The sequence below is a fragment of the Centropristis striata genome, chromosome 18 (genome assembly GCF_030273125.1).
Source record: "Centropristis striata isolate RG_2023a ecotype Rhode Island chromosome 18, C.striata_1.0, whole genome shotgun sequence".
Taxonomy (NCBI): Eukaryota; Metazoa; Chordata; class Actinopteri; order Perciformes; family Serranidae; genus Centropristis; species Centropristis striata.
The window spans coordinates 11,442,181-11,460,572 of record NC_081534.1 but is presented as its reverse complement, the minus strand read 5'-3'; the positions used below and the strand labels follow the sequence as shown (position 1 = coordinate 11,460,572).

General features: G+C 37.9%; 3 protein-coding genes across 3 annotated transcripts; all 3 read right to left on the bottom strand.

The window, feature by feature from the left end:
* Positions 1–876: 876 nt before the first annotated feature.
* Positions 877–6,486, bottom strand: LOC131991510 (trace amine-associated receptor 1-like). The gene is made up of 4 exons (XM_059356963.1): positions 6,384–6,486; positions 3,092–3,274; positions 2,447–3,019; positions 877–974 (listed from the first exon to the last, which is right to left on the bottom strand). Exons 1-4 carry the CDS (start codon positions 6,484–6,486, stop codon positions 877–879), a joined length of 957 nt encoding a protein of 318 aa, XP_059212946.1.
* Positions 6,487–12,889: 6,403 nt separating this feature from the next.
* Positions 12,890–14,019, bottom strand: LOC131991508 (trace amine-associated receptor 1-like). The gene is made up of 3 exons (XM_059356961.1): positions 14,013–14,019; positions 13,564–13,746; positions 12,890–13,491 (listed from the first exon to the last, which is right to left on the bottom strand). Exons 1-3 carry the CDS (start codon positions 14,017–14,019, stop codon positions 12,890–12,892), a joined length of 792 nt encoding a protein of 263 aa, XP_059212944.1.
* A 2,212-nt stretch (positions 14,020–16,231) lies between these two features.
* Positions 16,232–18,284, bottom strand: LOC131991507 (trace amine-associated receptor 1-like). The gene is made up of 3 exons (XM_059356960.1): positions 18,143–18,284; positions 16,943–17,125; positions 16,232–16,870 (listed from the first exon to the last, which is right to left on the bottom strand). Exons 1-3 carry the CDS (start codon positions 18,282–18,284, stop codon positions 16,269–16,271), a joined length of 927 nt encoding a protein of 308 aa, XP_059212943.1. The 3' UTR covers positions 16,232–16,268.
* Between the last annotated feature and the right edge of the window lie 108 nt (positions 18,285–18,392).

Genomic DNA, 18,392 nt, shown 5'->3' with positions numbered 1-18,392 from the left:
AGTTTAGTTACTTTCCACCGTATTCCTGTTAATGATATACATTACCACAAATGACTGAAGTATCAAAAGTATGGATATTTTCATTTGAGAATCGATTTTAGAGCATACAGATCTGGTATCGGAAGTATCGATATTTTAGTATCGATCCGCACATCACTAGTATACTCATAACTGCTTGTTCTTTTTATAGCTTAGTTTTATTGTAACCTTTATTGCTGCTATTTATCTTCGCTCAAAGTCAATACCTGCTTAGCCCTATCTTTTCACGCTAAAGCTAACAAATTGTCACAGACTTCTTACAATGGTTTTGGTTGACTGTTGTGCTCTTGTCCTACGGACCTTGCGTTAGGAACATTGTTATCCATGTCGGTACTTGTAATGTTTTAATGAAGCTGTCATAGGTCACAAAAGATGGCTGAGCCAGGATGTTTTAATTTGCCAGAAAGATTGGATGGGGTCAAGTAAGTGTTTCTGGTCCCTTAACTGTGAGGGATAATATTTAGACATACTATTGGCTCACTAAAATGATCTGCTGGCTCGATCATCACTGTAGGGAACAGGGATTTAGTTTAGTCATAAACAGCTTTCTGAGGTTGCCCCGACATGCTGAGATTAGGGTTAGGGTTAGGGTTAGGTTAGGTTGCAGGTGGTCAGACAGCCTCCTGGACTAATAGCAGCTTAGTCTTCTCCCCCTCACTCTCCTGCTCTCTCTTGCCCGGTGTGTCAAATGTTTAGTTACTGCTTAGCCTCCTTTAATGATAATGGTACATGTAATAAGTGTAGCGCTTCAGCTGTGTTGGAGGCGAGGCTTAGTGAACTGGAAGTGCGGCGGAAACCAATCCGGTAAAGTTAACTGCAGCAGTTAGCCAGTCGCCCTTAGCTGATGCGAGCCGACATAGCATAGCTAGCCATTCCCTGACACCTCTCGAGCGGCTGGGTGGCTGTCCGAAGGAAGAATAGTCTGAAGCCAAAGCCTGAAATGATGATTAACCACCAACCGCTTGACATCAACAGAGTCTCTCCACTTAGTAACACACCTACTGAGAAACCAACTCTGATCATTGGTGACGCCACTCTTCAAAACATGGAGTTAGCAAAACCAGGCATCATAGTGTTTGTCCCCCGTCCTCCCAAAGCTAAGTTATTTAAACCAGGTTCTAACATAGGAGGAGTTGTTCAAAATAACCTGATAAAAATCCAACTGCAATTAAACAAAACATATTTATGTTTATGTTTCTGTAATGGTTAATACACCGGTATGTAGAAGCTCTTTAAACAAAATTATATTTTAATGCTAAAATATAGGTACTGTTGTTATCCATTTCTGACTTCTCAGAGAAGCCAGTGAGACGACTCAAATTTTGTTATAAAAAGGTAAATTCAGTTTGTTATTTGCCAAATGAATAACAATAACATTTTACTTTTAAACAAGCTTTTAAAAGATGTTTAAAATATTTATGTTTTCTAGTTTTTATGACAGGTGGTCTAACAAATATGTTAAGCACTGTATTTATCAAAAAACCACTTCATACATTAGTTTTAAGTCAATGCATGTTTTCTTTGTGTCTGTCTGTGGCTGAATCTACAGACCTGTTAAACGGCAATCACTTAATTTGACTTATATTCTACTACAGAGTACAAGTGGTGGTATTTCCTCTTTCAGTGGATTAAGCTTAAGTTGACTGCGTGGAAGAAGATGCAAGTTATTTTAAATTTAGATTTCTTTCCATTTTCTTAATATAAGCTGTTCTATTAACAATTTTTTTGTCTTTCAGATGTCTACCTCAAACTCGAGCAGCAATGGTGAATCAGAGTCTTCCAACATCTGAATCAGCACTTAATGGCGTTCATATAAACATGTATTTTATTACTGAGTAAAAAGAACTGCATGTTATTGTAAGATTTTTTAGCACATTATCAGAAATTTCCAGCAATAAAGTTAACTGGAATGACATAATTAAATCTAATGCAATAAACATTGTTATAAAAACAAAATGTTGTGGCACCAAACAATCAGCATTACAAGATGTTTGCATTGTAATTTTACTTTCAATTTCTGTAATGAAAAGATGAAGGCAATAACACTACTATGAAGCAAGAAGCTTTGGACTATTTATTTCCAAATTCCTTATAGGCCAGTTTAAACCTTTTTTGCCATAGAAAGGGCCTTCCTTTTTAATTCATTCATTTAATTCAAGAATACACATGTATTAACATATAGATGCAGCATCTAAATACATATTATAATTAAATGCAAACAGCAAAGGAGACTATGGATCCACATTTTCACACAGATGTTACATACTGTTTGAGGCTGAGTTGTACATACAGGTAAACCTATGACATGCAGAGAAAAAGATGCTCATCTTCAGTGTCAAACTACAGCATTAGTGAAATTGCAGCACTTTAACAATGAGTCAAAAGAGCTTAGAATTAGTAAAATCACCTTGAAATATTTTCCCAGAAATTATCATTCTGAAAGATGATCGAAACCAGCGGTAAAAGAAACCATAGACCAATGGATTGTGCATTGAGTTCGACCATCCAAGCCATTTAAATGTTTCAATCAAAGGAACTGGTATTGTGTAATTACTCAAAGAGTAAAAAGTGATACAAAGGACAAAAGGAGTCCAACAGATGAGGAATACTCCAATAACAACAGCCAGAGTTTTGGTGGCCTTTCTCTCCCTCTTACTGACAGCTGCTCCAGACTTTTTGCTCTGACAGGTTGTGTTCTGGATGCTGCGTGCCTGTCTCTGTGCCACAATAAAAATCTTTAGATAGATGGAGAACATTATGATAGCTGGGAGATAAAAACCAAAAAGAGTTCCCATAATTGCTGAACTTGTATGTTGAAATATAACACACCTATTTGATTGCCCTTCATTCAATCCCCGTATTGTGATGCCAATTCCAAGAAGTGCAGAAACAGTCCAGCTCAACAGGATCATGACAATAATAACATGAACATTCATTTTAGTTCTGTAGCTCAGAGGCTGACACACTGCGTAATATCTGTCAACAGAGATAGAGCACAAGTTCAAAATAGATGATACGCTCAGAAATATATCAAAGCTGCCTCGTATCTTACAGAGTAAATATTCAAGATACCAACATGAAGTTACAGTCAGTATTATGCTGAAAGGCAAAACTACAACCCCAACAAGCAGGTCAGCCACAGCCAGAGAGAGGATGAGGTAGTTTGTAGGAGTGTGGAGCTGTTTGAAGTAAATGATGGAGATTATTACAAGAAGGTTTCCACACATTATAAGGACTGTTAGAGAGCCAACAAAAATACACAATAAATATGAAATGTTGACTGTTGTTATACCGGATACATTTGCTGAATCATTACAGAGATCATCAGACATGTTAAGAGAGAATTCAGGTTCCATGCATTAAACGGTTATCAATGGCATTTAAAATAACGTGGTTTTCATTCGTGCTCTGTATGTTTTATAACATGGCTTTCTATCACTGTCCATGCATTTGCACAGATAGGGGTCCCTGGTCTTTGTGCTGCTGAGCATTCATTTGAAAGAGGATTTATTGCTCTGAGCTCATTAGCATGTCAGGCTCAAGGGAGTGGCATTTAAAGTAGGTTTAAAAAAAGAAGAAGTAATGATACGTTAGAAGTGTGATAGAAGACAATGTACCAGAGTTTGGAATAAAATGTCATCATTTATTAATTGTTCTGTTGGTGTCCCACACGGCTCAGTCTTAGGCCCTTTACTATTTAGTTTGTATGTTAACGACCTACTACTTGCATGTCCTGAAGTTGAAACCCAAATTTACGCGGATGACACGGTCATCCTGGCACATGGAAGGGACAGATGTGAAGTGGCAGCCAAATTGACAGCAGCGATGGCCAAAATTGCCACCTGGCTCTCAGAGTCTTGCCTGACACTAAACGTCAGTAAAACTGCATGCATGTATTTTTATATAAGAAAAAATGGAAATCAGCCAGATATCCTTGTAAACGGGGAAAAAATCCAGACTGTGTCACATTTTAAATATCTGGGAGTCATTGTTGATTCACAGTTGTCTTTTAAGAAACATATAAAACAGGTCTGTAACACCGTCAAATTTAATTTAAGAAATTTCAGACACATTCGAATTCAACTACCACTAGATGCCGCCAAATTATATATGCACTCTATGATTTTTTCACATGTTGCATACTGCATCACAAGTTGGTCACAAACTGGAAAAACAACACTTGCTCCACTACAAACGCTCCATAAACAAACTCTCAAGGTATTCGACAAAAAGCCATCAAGTCATCATCACTGCAATATCATTCAAAAGCACAAACTCTTGACCTTGAAAATTTTGTGTGTCTTGCCAGTGTTAGTGTACTTAGTGTATAGGGTGATTCATAGTCTGGCTGCTCCTCCGTTAAAGGAGTTTATATAAATGCGCCCAGACAACAGGAGAACAACTAGGACGACCAGTAGAGGTCACTGTGCAGTACAGCGCAGATGTACTGAATTTGGCAGATCAGCTTTTTCTATAAGTACTAATACTAATTATTGGAACTCAGTACCAAATTAGATCAGAGACATCAGCACATTCGTTGGTTTTAAATCTAAAATAAAATCATGGCTTAAATCCACCCAATCATGCACCCACCAACTATAAACTCAAACATTAGTTCACTATTTTGCAATCTCTTAAGTGTTGTACTTTAACATTGTTTTGTGTTGTGGCTTAATACTGTGATTTTTTTCTTGCTGTTGTCCTGTGTTGTATTGTGTTTTATGAGTGTGAAACTTTGTTGTTGCAGTTTTGCAGAATTTTGTTAATTCTGGTACGGCTGAGAGCCATGCACTGTCCCTGTTAAATAAACAAATAAATAAATGAAATGAAAACGTCTTGTGATGTGGGTGCATGTGTTAGATTTTCCATAATCATACATATCTTTTATAACCATTTGAGTGATGTATTATTATTAAGTCTTCATCACCTTTTTGATACCTTGTAGCAATTAGAAGGGGTTTTAGTCCAGTGTTGAGCAACAGCACTGTGACTCAAGCTGCAATGTATTGGCAAGGGCCAACTGACATTTTCACTGTATATCCACTACAAGTACTTGTTTTTGCTCATGACTGTCTCAGAAAAAATTAAGAAAAATAAGATCTGGTTTTAAGAATACTGGTATACTCATAACTGCTTGTTCTTTTTATAGCTTAGTTTTATTGTAACCTTTGTTGCTGCTCTTTATCTTCGCTCAAAGTCAATACCTGCGTAGCCCTATCTTTTCACTCTAAAGCTAACAAAATGTTACAGACTTCTTACAATGGTTTTGGTTGACTGTTGTGCTCTTGTCCTACGGACTTTGCGTTAGGAACATTGTTATACATGTCGGTACTTATAATGTATTAATGAAGCTGTCATAGGTCACAAAAGATGGCTGAGCCAGGATGTTTTAATTTGCCAGAAAGATTGGATGGGGTCAAGTAAGTGTCTCTGGTCCCTTAACTGTGAGGGTTAACAATTAGATATACTATTGGCTCACTAAAATGATCTGCTGGCTCGATCATCACTGTAGGGAACAGGGATTTAGTTTAGTCATAAACAGCTTTCTGAGGTTGCCCCTGCCTTCAACTCCTATTTTTTTTTTTCTAGGAATACAGACAGATGTTTTTTGGCAAGTTTGACATTAGATACTTAATGCTCTGCAGGTTGCAGGTGGTCAGACAGCCTCCTGGACTAATAGCATAGCAGCAACAACTCAGGTTTGGGAGTAATACTGTGAGAACATAAAGAACGACTTTCAATTGGGCTCGAGGATGTTCAGGCAAACCCTTTGAAGGCTCAGGAAGAGGGGAGCAGGGCTTGGTTTGAAGCTGTGTTTAGCAGGGGAGAACTGCTGACCCGGAATGGGGATATCGTCTCGTGGTGCTGGTCGTAGAGCAGTGGACCAACTCTTCACCTTGGCAATGGAGTTTGGCCATCCAATCCACATGTGTTTTGTGGACTTTTGTTGAAGACTTATGTCCTTGTTCTGTGGGGGGTACAGTAATGTTGATGAGAACTAACACTGTCACAACAGTGACGTACTGCATGACCCTTATGGGCATGAGCAGATTTTGGTGTTCAGTCTCGGCAGAGCCCGTTACTATGTAAACATTACGGATGTACTATGTTTGCCTCCGAGATATAAAACCTAATTTTCTAAACACTCTGGTTGGTCATTGACTTCTGCAACGAGAATATCACAGGTACTAAAGGTTCGGTCAAAATAAATGCAACAATTCAGAAAGCTAAACAGTATGTTGGAACTTCATGCGGTTTGATAATCTGGATGCTTTGGATGTTGAGGGTTGTACGTTTGTTTCCGACATAAACAACACAGTATGGTGCAACTGTAACCATCTCACCTCTGTCTATTCGGATGGCAACAAACAGCCCTCCAAAACTGACAAAAGTCTTTGATATGTGACCTGCTCCATCAAAATGAGTCACATTGACCCCGAAACACATTTTGAGATTTTGATGTGTCTGTAAAGAGGAGACTCTTAGCTTCATGTCAATACCAACATTATGTTTCTACGCCAAATATTCCATGAGATATGATCATCCAAAGTTCGACTGTTATCAAAAGTTAGTTTTGAGAAAAAGGGCTTTAAAGAAAATGATACAGATTACTCCATGTTTCACATTAAAACACATTTATTAAGACTAGAGTCCAAATGAACACAATATTTTTGGGTCAAAGGTGATACCCCACATCTGTATGTGTAGTCTACTCATACTGTCACACATACACATGCACGTGATCACGTGCACGTGACCTCGTGCACAAGCACATACACAACACAGTACAGGCCTAGAAACCCATGTAGATAAGTATCCAAAACATATGGAATACAATAATGATAAAATATGAACAAATATACTGTACATATGATGTAATACAGAATATATGATGGGTATTTAAATATAATAATACTTTCAAAATATTAATATAAAGAATATTTATAAAATATTAAATAGTGAGCCACGTGCACACATGTACTTACTTACTTACAAGTACATATCCATACAATTAAAAATATATATACAGACAATGGCCCTTTTAATATAATAATACAGAATATATTTTATATTATTTCATAATTAAACTTTCACATGCATCAAGGAAGTAGGCAGTCCTCTGGTGTTGCTGCTTCTCACACTGCATCCTCTGACAGTCGTATGGGGCTTCACAGGATGGACCAAATGTTTTCATCTACAAAATAAGATAGCATAAATGAAAAATCCAGTCATCACAAACATTTTGGGCTGGCTAAATCACATTGAATCATTGTTGAATGAGGCCTGATCATTTCTGTATTATTGCTTCAATATGATCAGTGCATTCACTGATAGACAGACTGCACAGGATTTAATACAGCCCCATATTCAGAAACATAACATATTCACCATACAGTTTGATTCACCATATCAGATCTTTAAAAAAAATACTTTTACTATACATTAACCATACTTTAGGCTGTTTATTTTGTTTTAGCCTAAAGATCTCCTCACTTTTGTGTCTCACAGCAAACCTGTCTCCTACAAATTATGTTTGTATATTACTGTTTAATATTTAGCATCAGTTGGTGTGGTGATAAGGTAATCACTGCCTGGATTATGTTCAGAAACAACAATTTTTTGAGTGAATAAAACACTGATTTTCCTCATTATGTTAATAAATGTAATTTATAGGAGACAGTAGACAACTGAGATACACACCTGACACGCCCACACCTGGGCTAACGTTACACACAGTGTAGTGTAGTTATCGAGCATTATTAGCTGCTTTCTTAGCCTGCTCTAGTGATTTTATTAGCCCTTACTAACAGAGAAAAAGAGGATCGTGTAGATAAAGTATAAGCACTTACCATCAGTCATCTCTTTAACTAGGTCGCGTCTTCTCACGTCTCCTCCGGTAAACAGCAGCTAGCAGGCCCGCTGTTGTGTTGTGAAGTTTGCGGCTCCACTTGTACTCTTGAGCTATCGCAGTCTCTTTAACATTGTCCTCGTTTAGATAACTACAGTCAGAGACATTGTATGCTACCATCGGCTCATCCATTAGCGCAATATCTTCCTCATCATCTTCCTCCAACTCAATCTGTCCGGCATTATCTTGGCTAACGTTAGCTGCACCGTCCGCGTCCTAGTCGGTGGTCCCGCTGTCTCTCTCTCCTCTCGTCTCCTCACCTACCGGTGCGGTGAAATAGTCCGTAATTAACTCTGTCCAGTTATCAACACATGCAGCACCTCTATCTCTGATTAAATTGAAACATTTTGCAATGTTCTCCTCACATTAATCCATCTACTTAAGCCAGCGATCTTGACCACTATCTGAATCACGTCATCCAGCCTGTCTGTGTGCGGCATCATAATAATGTTAACATTGTCTTAAAGCTGAGACTTTATTTATTCAGAAACGCATAAAACCCCAAAACAGCCCGAAATCACTTTTTTCATGTTTAAACGTGTTTTTATAAGAACGGGCGGTTGCGACTTCCGACTCATTTCGATGGAGCGCGTCACATATAATCACTTATGTTAGAGTTGGGATATCTCTGGTAAGCTTAGTCACCTGTCCCATTATTGAAGGGTGCGCTTGGAAAGCCATCACCAGAAATAGCACTGCCTTCATGCATACATCATTTATACTGCCTTGTAACAGACTGCGATTGTCTGTTTCATCATTGCTGCCAGTATTGATAAGAACCCCGTACTGTTGCTGTCACAGTACAGAGAAACAGATGCAGCAGGAAGGACTATGATTCTTGGCTGAACTGCGTTGGTATGGTGATACCCGCCTAGACTATAGTTTTTCATCAATAGTCATTTTAGTGTTAAGGACACTATGTTGATTTCAAAGAAATAGTTTGTGATAATTTGTGAAATATACTCACTTGTCTTTAGAAAGCTAGATGACAAGATCAATGCAGCTCTAACAATAGTTGAGAAAGTTTAAAAATCCAGAATGAGTGAATACATTGAATACATTTATTTTTGTAAAAATAAATAAATGTAGTAGTATGTAGTATGTATGGGTATAGACCCATTCGAAAATAATCCCTTCCAATCACCACTTATGACCCATATGGTCATGGTTATGGTTTCGGCATATTTTGCTGTGTTTCTACGCATCATCCTTTGGATACTTTGTGAACCCCGAGCCACAGCATGCAGGGCATTCGGCTGTGATTACAGTGGCCATGGAAGCTGCAGCATTCTTGCTAACCAGCGAGACTACTCAAACTAGACACACCATGACCCTAAACTCTGGCTAGGGAACACACTGAAAATATATTATTAATGATGTACACTCACTGACCACTTTAATGAGCTAGCAAGGTAAAGTGGCACTGTTGTCTTCTGCTGATGTAGCCATCTGCTTCTAGGTTGGACTTCTTGTGCGTTCAGAGATGGTCTTATGCATACCTTGGTTCTAACGAAGGTTATGATTTTGTAACTCTATTTCTATTAGCACAGGCGGAGCCCTCTTCTGGAATGTAATACTCCTCCTACCATAAGCACTCATTCATTCACTGAAATTTGTATTAATGTAGCCAGCCAATCAGGATGTGCTTACCTGAATATGTGCAATCTAACAGTATATAAGGCAGCATGTCCACTGTCTGTCATCCTACACTGTCTTTAGCGAGCGGCGTAGGAGCAACAGTTCTCTTGCCATTCAGTGAGCCTTTAACTAGTTTGAACTACAGCTGACTAAAGTTGGTCGGCTAATTTCAAGCCATGTCTCTGACCATCTTCTGGCACCCACAGCACTCTGTCACCTCTGACCCGGACATCACAGTGCTCAGCTTGTGCCAGGACTCGCCGCTCAATCCCCCAATTTCCACTTGCTCCATGGTGGGGTCCTGTCCCCCACTCTGTCCGTCCATCTCCAGATTCACAACTACTTTTTGCTTTCCTGGCGCTAAAGTGTCTGCCAACCAGGAAAAGTTTACCAGCATCCTGACCAAACACACACTGGCTCAGGATGGCATTCACCCCAATAGCCTAGGCTCACGCTCTCTATCAGACAACATCTTCTACTCCACCTTGACTTCATCCTCGCACTGACCAACCCACAACAAATGGCCTCACAGTCCTCAGGTCACCTCCGGTCACAACAAGCAAGCCTCTCCCTCCCCTACAAACAAAGTTAGCTCCTTCTTGTGGCGAGGTGGGTTTCCTACCACTATTCCTGTGTCTTCCCCAATTCCCATAAAATTCCCAGTAAGAATCACGAATAAGCCCTCATGCCGACCTTATTATGGTGGAATTCACTGGAGTGATCCAGCAAATTGCTCGCACCCCCACAATTTTCTGCACTGATGACCACGTTCTGTAGCGAATAAAGCTCACATTTTGAAATACTTGCTTGCAAGAGAAAAACTTTCCTTCTTATTTTTAACTGAAACCTGGCAGCGAGATATGGATTTTATCCATCTAAATGAATTGTGCCAAATGGATTGTTCTATTTAGACTCCACGTCTGACTGGTCTTGCCGTGGTCTGGAAAAATCAGTTCTCTTGCCATTCAGTGAGCATTTAACTAGTTTGAACTACAGCTGACTAAAGTTGGTCGGCTAATTTCAAGCCATGTCTCTGGTCCGTGTTGGAGGCGAGGCTTAGTGAATTGGAAATGCGGCGGAAACCAATCCGGCACCCTTTGCTGGTGCGAGCCGACATAGCATAGCTAGCCATTCCCTGACACCTCTCGAGCGGCCGGACGGCTGGGTGGGTGTCCGAAGGAAGAATAGTCTGAAGCCGAAGCCTGAAATGATGATTAACCACCAACCGCTTGACATCAACAGATTCTCTCCACTTAGTAACACACCTACTGAGAAACCAACTCTGATCATAGGTGACACCACCCTCCGGAACATGGAGTTAGCAAAACCAGGCATCATAGTGCATGGGGCCAGAGCGGGCGACATTGAATCCTTTTTGAAACTGCTGGCTAAGCATAAGCGTAAATTCATTAAAGTGATTATTTGGGTCGGTAATGATACCCAGTTACGTTGATCAGAGGTCACTAAAATGAATGTGGAATCGATGTGTGCATATGCGAAAACAATGTCGGACTCCGTAGTTTTCTCTGGTCCCCTGCCGAATTTGACCAGCGATATGTGTAGCCGCATTTCATCATTCCAGCACTGGTTGCCGAGGTGGTGTCCAGCAAACAATGTGGGCTTCGTTAATCATTGGCAAACTTTCTGGAGGAGACCTGGTCTTATTAGGAGAGATGGTGTTCATCCTACTTTGGATGGAGCCGCTCTCATATCTAGCAACCTGACCAAGTTTATTTGCGGTCTGAACCCATGACAACTCAGAGTTGAGACCAGGAGGCAGAGTCGCAGTGTAAAACACTTCTCTGCACTTCCTTTAGAGCAGTCTCCCACCCAAAACCAAATAGAGACTGTGTCTGTCCCCCGTCCTCCCAAAGCTAAGTTATTTAAACCAGGTTCTTACAGAAGAGGAGTTGTTCAAAATAACCTCATAAAAAAATTAAACTTCAACTGCAATTAAACAAAACATGTTTATGTTTCTGTTATGGTTAATACACCGGTATGTAGAAGCTCTTTAAACAAAATTATATTTTAATGCTAAAATATAGGTACTGTTGTTATCCATGAATTTTTAAATTTACTGTTTTGCAAAAAACAGTTAAAACAGTAAAGCACAATATTATTACTTGATAAAGATATCAAATTACAGTTATTTACTTGCATTCCTGAACAGAAAAATGAGTTTTAGTGGTTGAATGTTATGCTTGATTAATTTCTGACTTCTCAGAGAAGCCAGTGAGACGACTCAAATTTTGTTATAAAAAGGTGAATTCAGTTTGTTATTTGCCAAATGAATAACAATAACATTTTAGTTTTAAACAAGCTTTTAAAAGATGTTTAAAATATGTATGTTTTCTAGTTTTTATGACAGGTGGTCTAACAAATATGTTAAGCACTGTATATATTTAATAAAAACACTGCATACACTAGTATTAAGTCAATGCATGTTTTCTTTGTGTCTGTCTGTGGCTGAATCTTCAGACCTGTTAAACGGCAATCACTTAATTTGACTTATATTCTACTATAGAGTACAAGTGGTGGTATTTCCTCTTTCAGTGGATTAAGCTTAAATTGACTGCTTGGAAGAATATGCAAGTTATTTTAAATTTAGATTTATTTCCATTTTCTTAATATAAGCTGTCCTATTAGATGTCTACCTCAAACTCGAGCAGCAATGGTGAATCAGAGTCTTCCAACATCTGAATCAGCACTTCATGGCGTTCATATAAACATTTATTTTATTACTGAGTAAAAAGAACTGCATGTTATTGTAAGATTGTATAGCACATTGTCAGAAATTTCCAGCAATAAAGTTAACTGGAATGACATAATTAAATCTAATGCAATAAACATCGTTATCAAAACAAAATGTTGTGGCACCAAACAATCAGCATTACAAGATGTTTGCATTGTAATTTTACTTTCAATTTCTGTAATGAGAAGATGAAGGCAATAACACTACTATGAAGCAAAAAGCTTTGGACTATTTATTTCCAAATTCCTTATAGGCCAGTTTAAAGCTTTTTTTGCCATAGAAAGGGCCTTCCTTTTTAATTCATTCATTTAATTCAAGAATACACATGTATTAACATATAGATGCAGCATCTAAAGAAATATTATAATTAAATGCAAACAGCAAAGGAGACTATGGATCCACATTTATTCATAGACATTCACACAGATGTTACATACTGTTTGAGAGGCTGAGTTGTACATACAGGTAAACCTATGACATGCAGAGAAAAAGATGCTCATCTTCAGTGTCAAACTACAGCATTAGTGAAATTGCAGCACTTTAACAATGAGTCAAAAGAGCTTAGAATTAGTAAAATCACCTTGAAATATTTTCCCAGAAATTATCATTCTGAAAGATGATCGAAACCAGTGGTAAAAGAAACCATAGACCAATGGATTTAGCATTGAGTTGGACCATCCAAGCCATTTAAATGTTTCAATCAAAGGAACTGGTGTTGTGTAATTACTCAAAGGGTAAGATGTGATGCAAATGACAAAAGGAGTCCAACAGATGAGGAAAACTCCCATAACAACAGCCAGAGTTTTGGTGGCCTTTCTTTCCCTCTTAATGACAGCTGCTCCAGACTTTTTTCTCTGACAGGTTGTGTTCTGGATGCTGCGTGCCTGTCTCTGTGCCACAATGAAAATCTTTAGGTAGATGGAGAACATTATGAAAGCTGGGATATAAAAAACAAAAGCAATTCCCATAATTGCTGAACTTGTATGTTGAAATATAACACACCGATTTGATTGCCCTTCATTCAATCCCCGTAATGTGGTGCCAATTCCAAGAAGTGCAGAAACAGTCCAGCTCAACAGGATCATGACAACAATTACATGAACATTCATTTTAGTTTTGTAGCTCAGAGGCTGACACACTGCGTAATATCTGTCAACAGAGATAGAACACAAGTTAAAAATAGAAGATACACACAGAAATGCATCAAAGCTGCTTCGTATCATACAGAGTAAATATTCAAGATACCAACATGAAGTTACAGTCAGTATTATGCTAAAAGGCAAAACTACAACCCCAACAAGCAGGTCAGCCACAGCCAGAGAGAGGATGAGGTAGTTTGTAGGAGTGTGAAGCTGTTTGAAGTAAATGATGGAGATTATTACAAGAAGATTTCCACACATTATCAGAACTGATAGAGAGCCAACAAAAATACATAATAAATATGAAGTGATGACTGTTGTTGTACTGGATTCATTTGCTGAATCATTACAGAGATCATCAGACCTGTTAAGAGAGAATTCAGGTTCCATGCATAAATGATTATCAATACTCAGGTAACATTTAAAATAATGTGCCTTAAATCAAGAAAATATAACACAGCAGTATGAGTTTCTGTATATAGGTTTTCAGTTTCTTTAACTGCTGTATATGTTTCACAACCTGCCTATCCATTACTGTCCATGCATTTGCACAGATCGGGGTCCCTGGTCTTTGTGCTGCTCAGCATTAACTTTTGAAAGAGGATTTATTGCTCTGAGCTCATTAACATATTAGGCTCAAGGGAGTGGCATTCAAAGTAGGTTAAAGCAAAATATATAATGATGTGTTATGATGTGCATGCATGTGTTTGATCTGCCATTACCATACATACTTTTAAATTATCTTTTATAAAGAACCATTTGGGTCATATATTATTATTAAGTATGCATCACCCTTTCAATACCTTGAAGACACACCTTTTGCAGCAATTAAAAGGGAACATTTTTCCACCTCCTTTTTTGGGGTAATTTTTTCATGTATAAGTAACGAACGCTGGCAGCATTTCTTAACAGAAACAGCACTGGTAAAAATTACAAATTACCTTTTAATTGCTCTAGACAAAAGACTTGTCTCTGTACTTGTCTTGCTAGATCTGAGTGCTGCATTTGCTGCATCCTATTACAGAGACTGGAATATGTAATTGGCATTGGAGGAACGGCACTGGGCTGGTTTGAATCATACTTATCAGTATGTTCCCAGTTTGTTAATGTGAACAATGAATTCTCCATGCACACTGATGTTAACAACAGTGTTCCACAGAGTTCTGTGCTTGGACCAATTTTATTCACCCTTTATATGCTCCCTCTCGGTAATATCATTAAAAACATTTGATTAATTTCATTGTTATGCTGATGACACCCAGTTATATAGATCAATCAAGCCAGGTGAAATTGATTGATCAGCTAGCCAAACTTAATGCATGCCTTAAGGACATAATGCAGCCCCTCTTATACATTTGTTAAGCAAAGGGCTTAAAAAAGTATTAAAGGGGATGCAAAAGTATTTTTTCAAAAAGTATTAGAGGGGCTGTATTATTTTTTTATGTTTCTGTCATGGTTAATACACCAGTATGTAGAAGCTCTTTCAACAAAATTATATTTTAATGCTAAAATATAGGTACCGTTGTTATCCATGAATTTTTTTAATTTACTGTTTTGCAAAAAACAGTTAAAACAGTAAAGCACAATATTATTTCTTGATAAAGATATCAAATTACAGTTATTTACTTGCATTCCTGAACAGAAAAATGAGTTTTAGTGGTTGAATGTTATGCTTCATTCATTTCTGACTTCTCAGAGAAGCCAGTGAGACGACTCAAATTTTGTTATAAAAAGGTGAATTCAGTTTGTTATTTGCCAAATGAATAACAATAACATTTTAGTTTTAAAAAAGCTTGTAAAAGATGTTTAAAATATTTATGTTTTCTAGTTTTTATGACAGGTGGTCTAACAAATATGTTAAGCACTGTATATATCAAAAAAACACTTCATACATTGGTTTTAAGTCAATGCATGTTTTCTTTGTGTCTGTCTGTGGCTGAATCTACAGACCTGTTAAACGGCAATCACTTAATTTGACTTATATTCTACTATAGAGTACAAGTGGTGGTATTTCCTCTTTCAGTGGATTAAGCTTTAGTTGACTGCGTGGAAGAAGATGCAAGTTATTTTAAATTTAGATTTCTTTCCGTTTTCTTAATATAAGCTGTTCTATTAACAATTTTTTTGTCTTTCAGATGTCTACCTCAAACTCGAGCAGCAATGGTGAATCAGAGTCTTCCAACATCTGAATCAGCACTTCATGGCGTTCATATAAACATGTATTTTATTACTGAGTAAAAAGAACTGCATGTTATTGTAAGATTGTTTAGCACATTATCAGAAATTTCCAGCAATAAAGTTAACTGGAATGACATAATTAAATCTAATGCAATAAACATTGTTATCAAAACAAAATGTTGTGGCACCAAACAATCAGCATTACAAGATGTTTGCATTGTGATTTTACTTTCAATTTCTGTAATGAGAAGATGAAGGCGATAACACTACTATGAAGCAAAAAGCTTTGGACTATTTATTTCCAAATTCCTTATAGGCCAGTTTTCACCTTTTTTGCCATAGAAAGGGCCTTCCCTTTTAATTCATTCATTTAATTCAAGAATACACATGCATTAACATATAGATGCAGCATCTAAAGAATTATTATAATTAAATGCAAACTGCAAAGGAGACTATGGATCCACATTTATTCATAGACATTCACACAGATGTTACATACTGTTTGAGAGGCCGAGTTGTACATACAGGTAAACCTATGACATGCAGAGAAAAAGATGCTCATCTTCAGTGTCAAACTACAGCATTAGTGAAATTGCAGCACTTTAACAATGAGTCAAAAGAGCTTAGAATTAGTAAAATCACCTTGAAATATTTTCCCAGAAATTATCATTCTGAAAGATGATCGAAACCAGCGGTAAAAGAAACCATAGACCAATGGATTTAGCATTGAGTTGGACCATCCAAGCCATTTAAATGTTTCAATCAAAGGAACTGGTGTTGTGTAATTACTCAAAGGGTAAGATGTGATGCAAAGGACGAAAGGAGTCCAACAGATGAGGAATACTCCCATAACAACAGCCAGAGTTTTGGTGGCCTTTCTTTCCCTCTTACTGATAGCTGCTCCAGACTTTTTTCTCTGACAGGTTGTGTTCTGGATGCTGCGTGCCTGTCTCTGTGCCACAATGAAAATCTTTAGATAGATGGAGAACATTATGAAAGCTGGGATATAAAAAACAAAAGCAGTTCCCATAATTGCTGAACTTGTATGTTGAAATATAACACACCGATTTGATTTCCCTTCATTCAATCCCCGTATTGTGATGCCAATTCCAAGAAGAGCAGAAACAGTCCAGTTCAACAGGATCATGACAACAATAACATGAACATTCATTTTAGTTCTATAGCTCAGAGGCTGACACACTGCGTAATATCTGTCAACAGAGATAGAGCACAAGTTCAAAACAGAAGATATACACAGAAATGCATCAAAGCTGCTTCGTATCATACAGAGTAAATATTCAAGATACCAACATGAAGTTACAGTCAGTATTATGCTGAAAGGCAAAACTACAACCCCAACAAGCAGGTCAGCCACAGCCAGAGAGAGGATGAGGTAGTTTGTAGGAGTGTGGAGTTGTTTGAAGTAAATGATGGAGATTATTACAAGAAGATTTCCACACATTATAAGGACTGATAGAGAGCCAACAAAAATACACAATAAATATGAACTGATGACTGTTGTTATACTGGATTCATTTGCTGAATCATTACAGAGATCATCAGACCTGTTAAGAGAGAATTCAGGTTCCATGCATAAATGAGTATCAATACTCAGGTAGCATTAAAAATAATGTGCCTTAAATCAAGAAAATATAACACAGCAGTATCAGTTTCTGTATGTTCACAACAAGGCTATCCATCACTTTCCATCCATCTGCAGATAGGTGTCCCTGGTCTTTGTGCTGCTGAGCATTAACTTTTGAAAGAGGATTTATTGCTCTGAGCTCATTAACATATGAGGCTCAAGGGAGTGGCATTCAAAGTAGGTTAAATAAAAAAATTATAATGATGTGTTATGATGTGCATGCATGTGCTTGATCTGCCATTACCATACATACTTTTAAATTATCTTTTATAAAGAACCATTTGGGTCATATAGTATTATTAAGTATGCATCACCCTTTCAATACCTTGAAGACACACCTTTTGCAGCAATTAAAAGGGAACATTCCTCCACCTCCTTTTTTGGGGTGATTTTTTCATCTATAAGTGACGAACGCTGGCAGCATTTCTTAAATTTTAATCCAGTGTTGAGCAACAGTACTGTGACTCAAGCTGCAATATAATCGCAAGGGAAACTGCACACTTTCAGTGTATACCCACTAAAAGTGCTTTTGCGTCTGACTGGCCTCAGGAAAAAAATTTGTGATTGCCCATATATTGGGCTTTTGCTCTCTCCTCTCCCTATGACCTTATGGTCTGGTGATATTCAAAGATGTGGGGCATGGGTGTTCTCTTTCTTATGAGAATATCTCTCCACTACATATAGAATATATGTTATGTTATGGGATTGCTGACATCCTGCTGTCACACCGCGGTGAGGGATGTCTTGTCTTGGGTTTTTTGTCTGTTACCGTTACCGTTTTATTTTGAAAAGTAACTTCCGGTTTTATTTTGAAAAGTAACTTCCCTCTCGTTTCAGGTCACTTGCCCTTCCTCCTGTGTCATGGTCTGGTTTCTTCCCTGATTCCTGATTGTTTCCACCTGTGTTCCCCTCCCCGGTGTGTATATAGTCTTTGTCTTCCCCTGTCCTCGTTGCCAGAGTATTTTGTCGTCCTATCGTATGCATCCAGCCTTGTTCACAGTCCTGTATTGAATCAAGTTAAGTGTGTAAAGTTTTGTTTTCTGAATTGCTTTTCCTCTGAAACAGAGTGATTTTTTGGTCATAGTTTTCTGG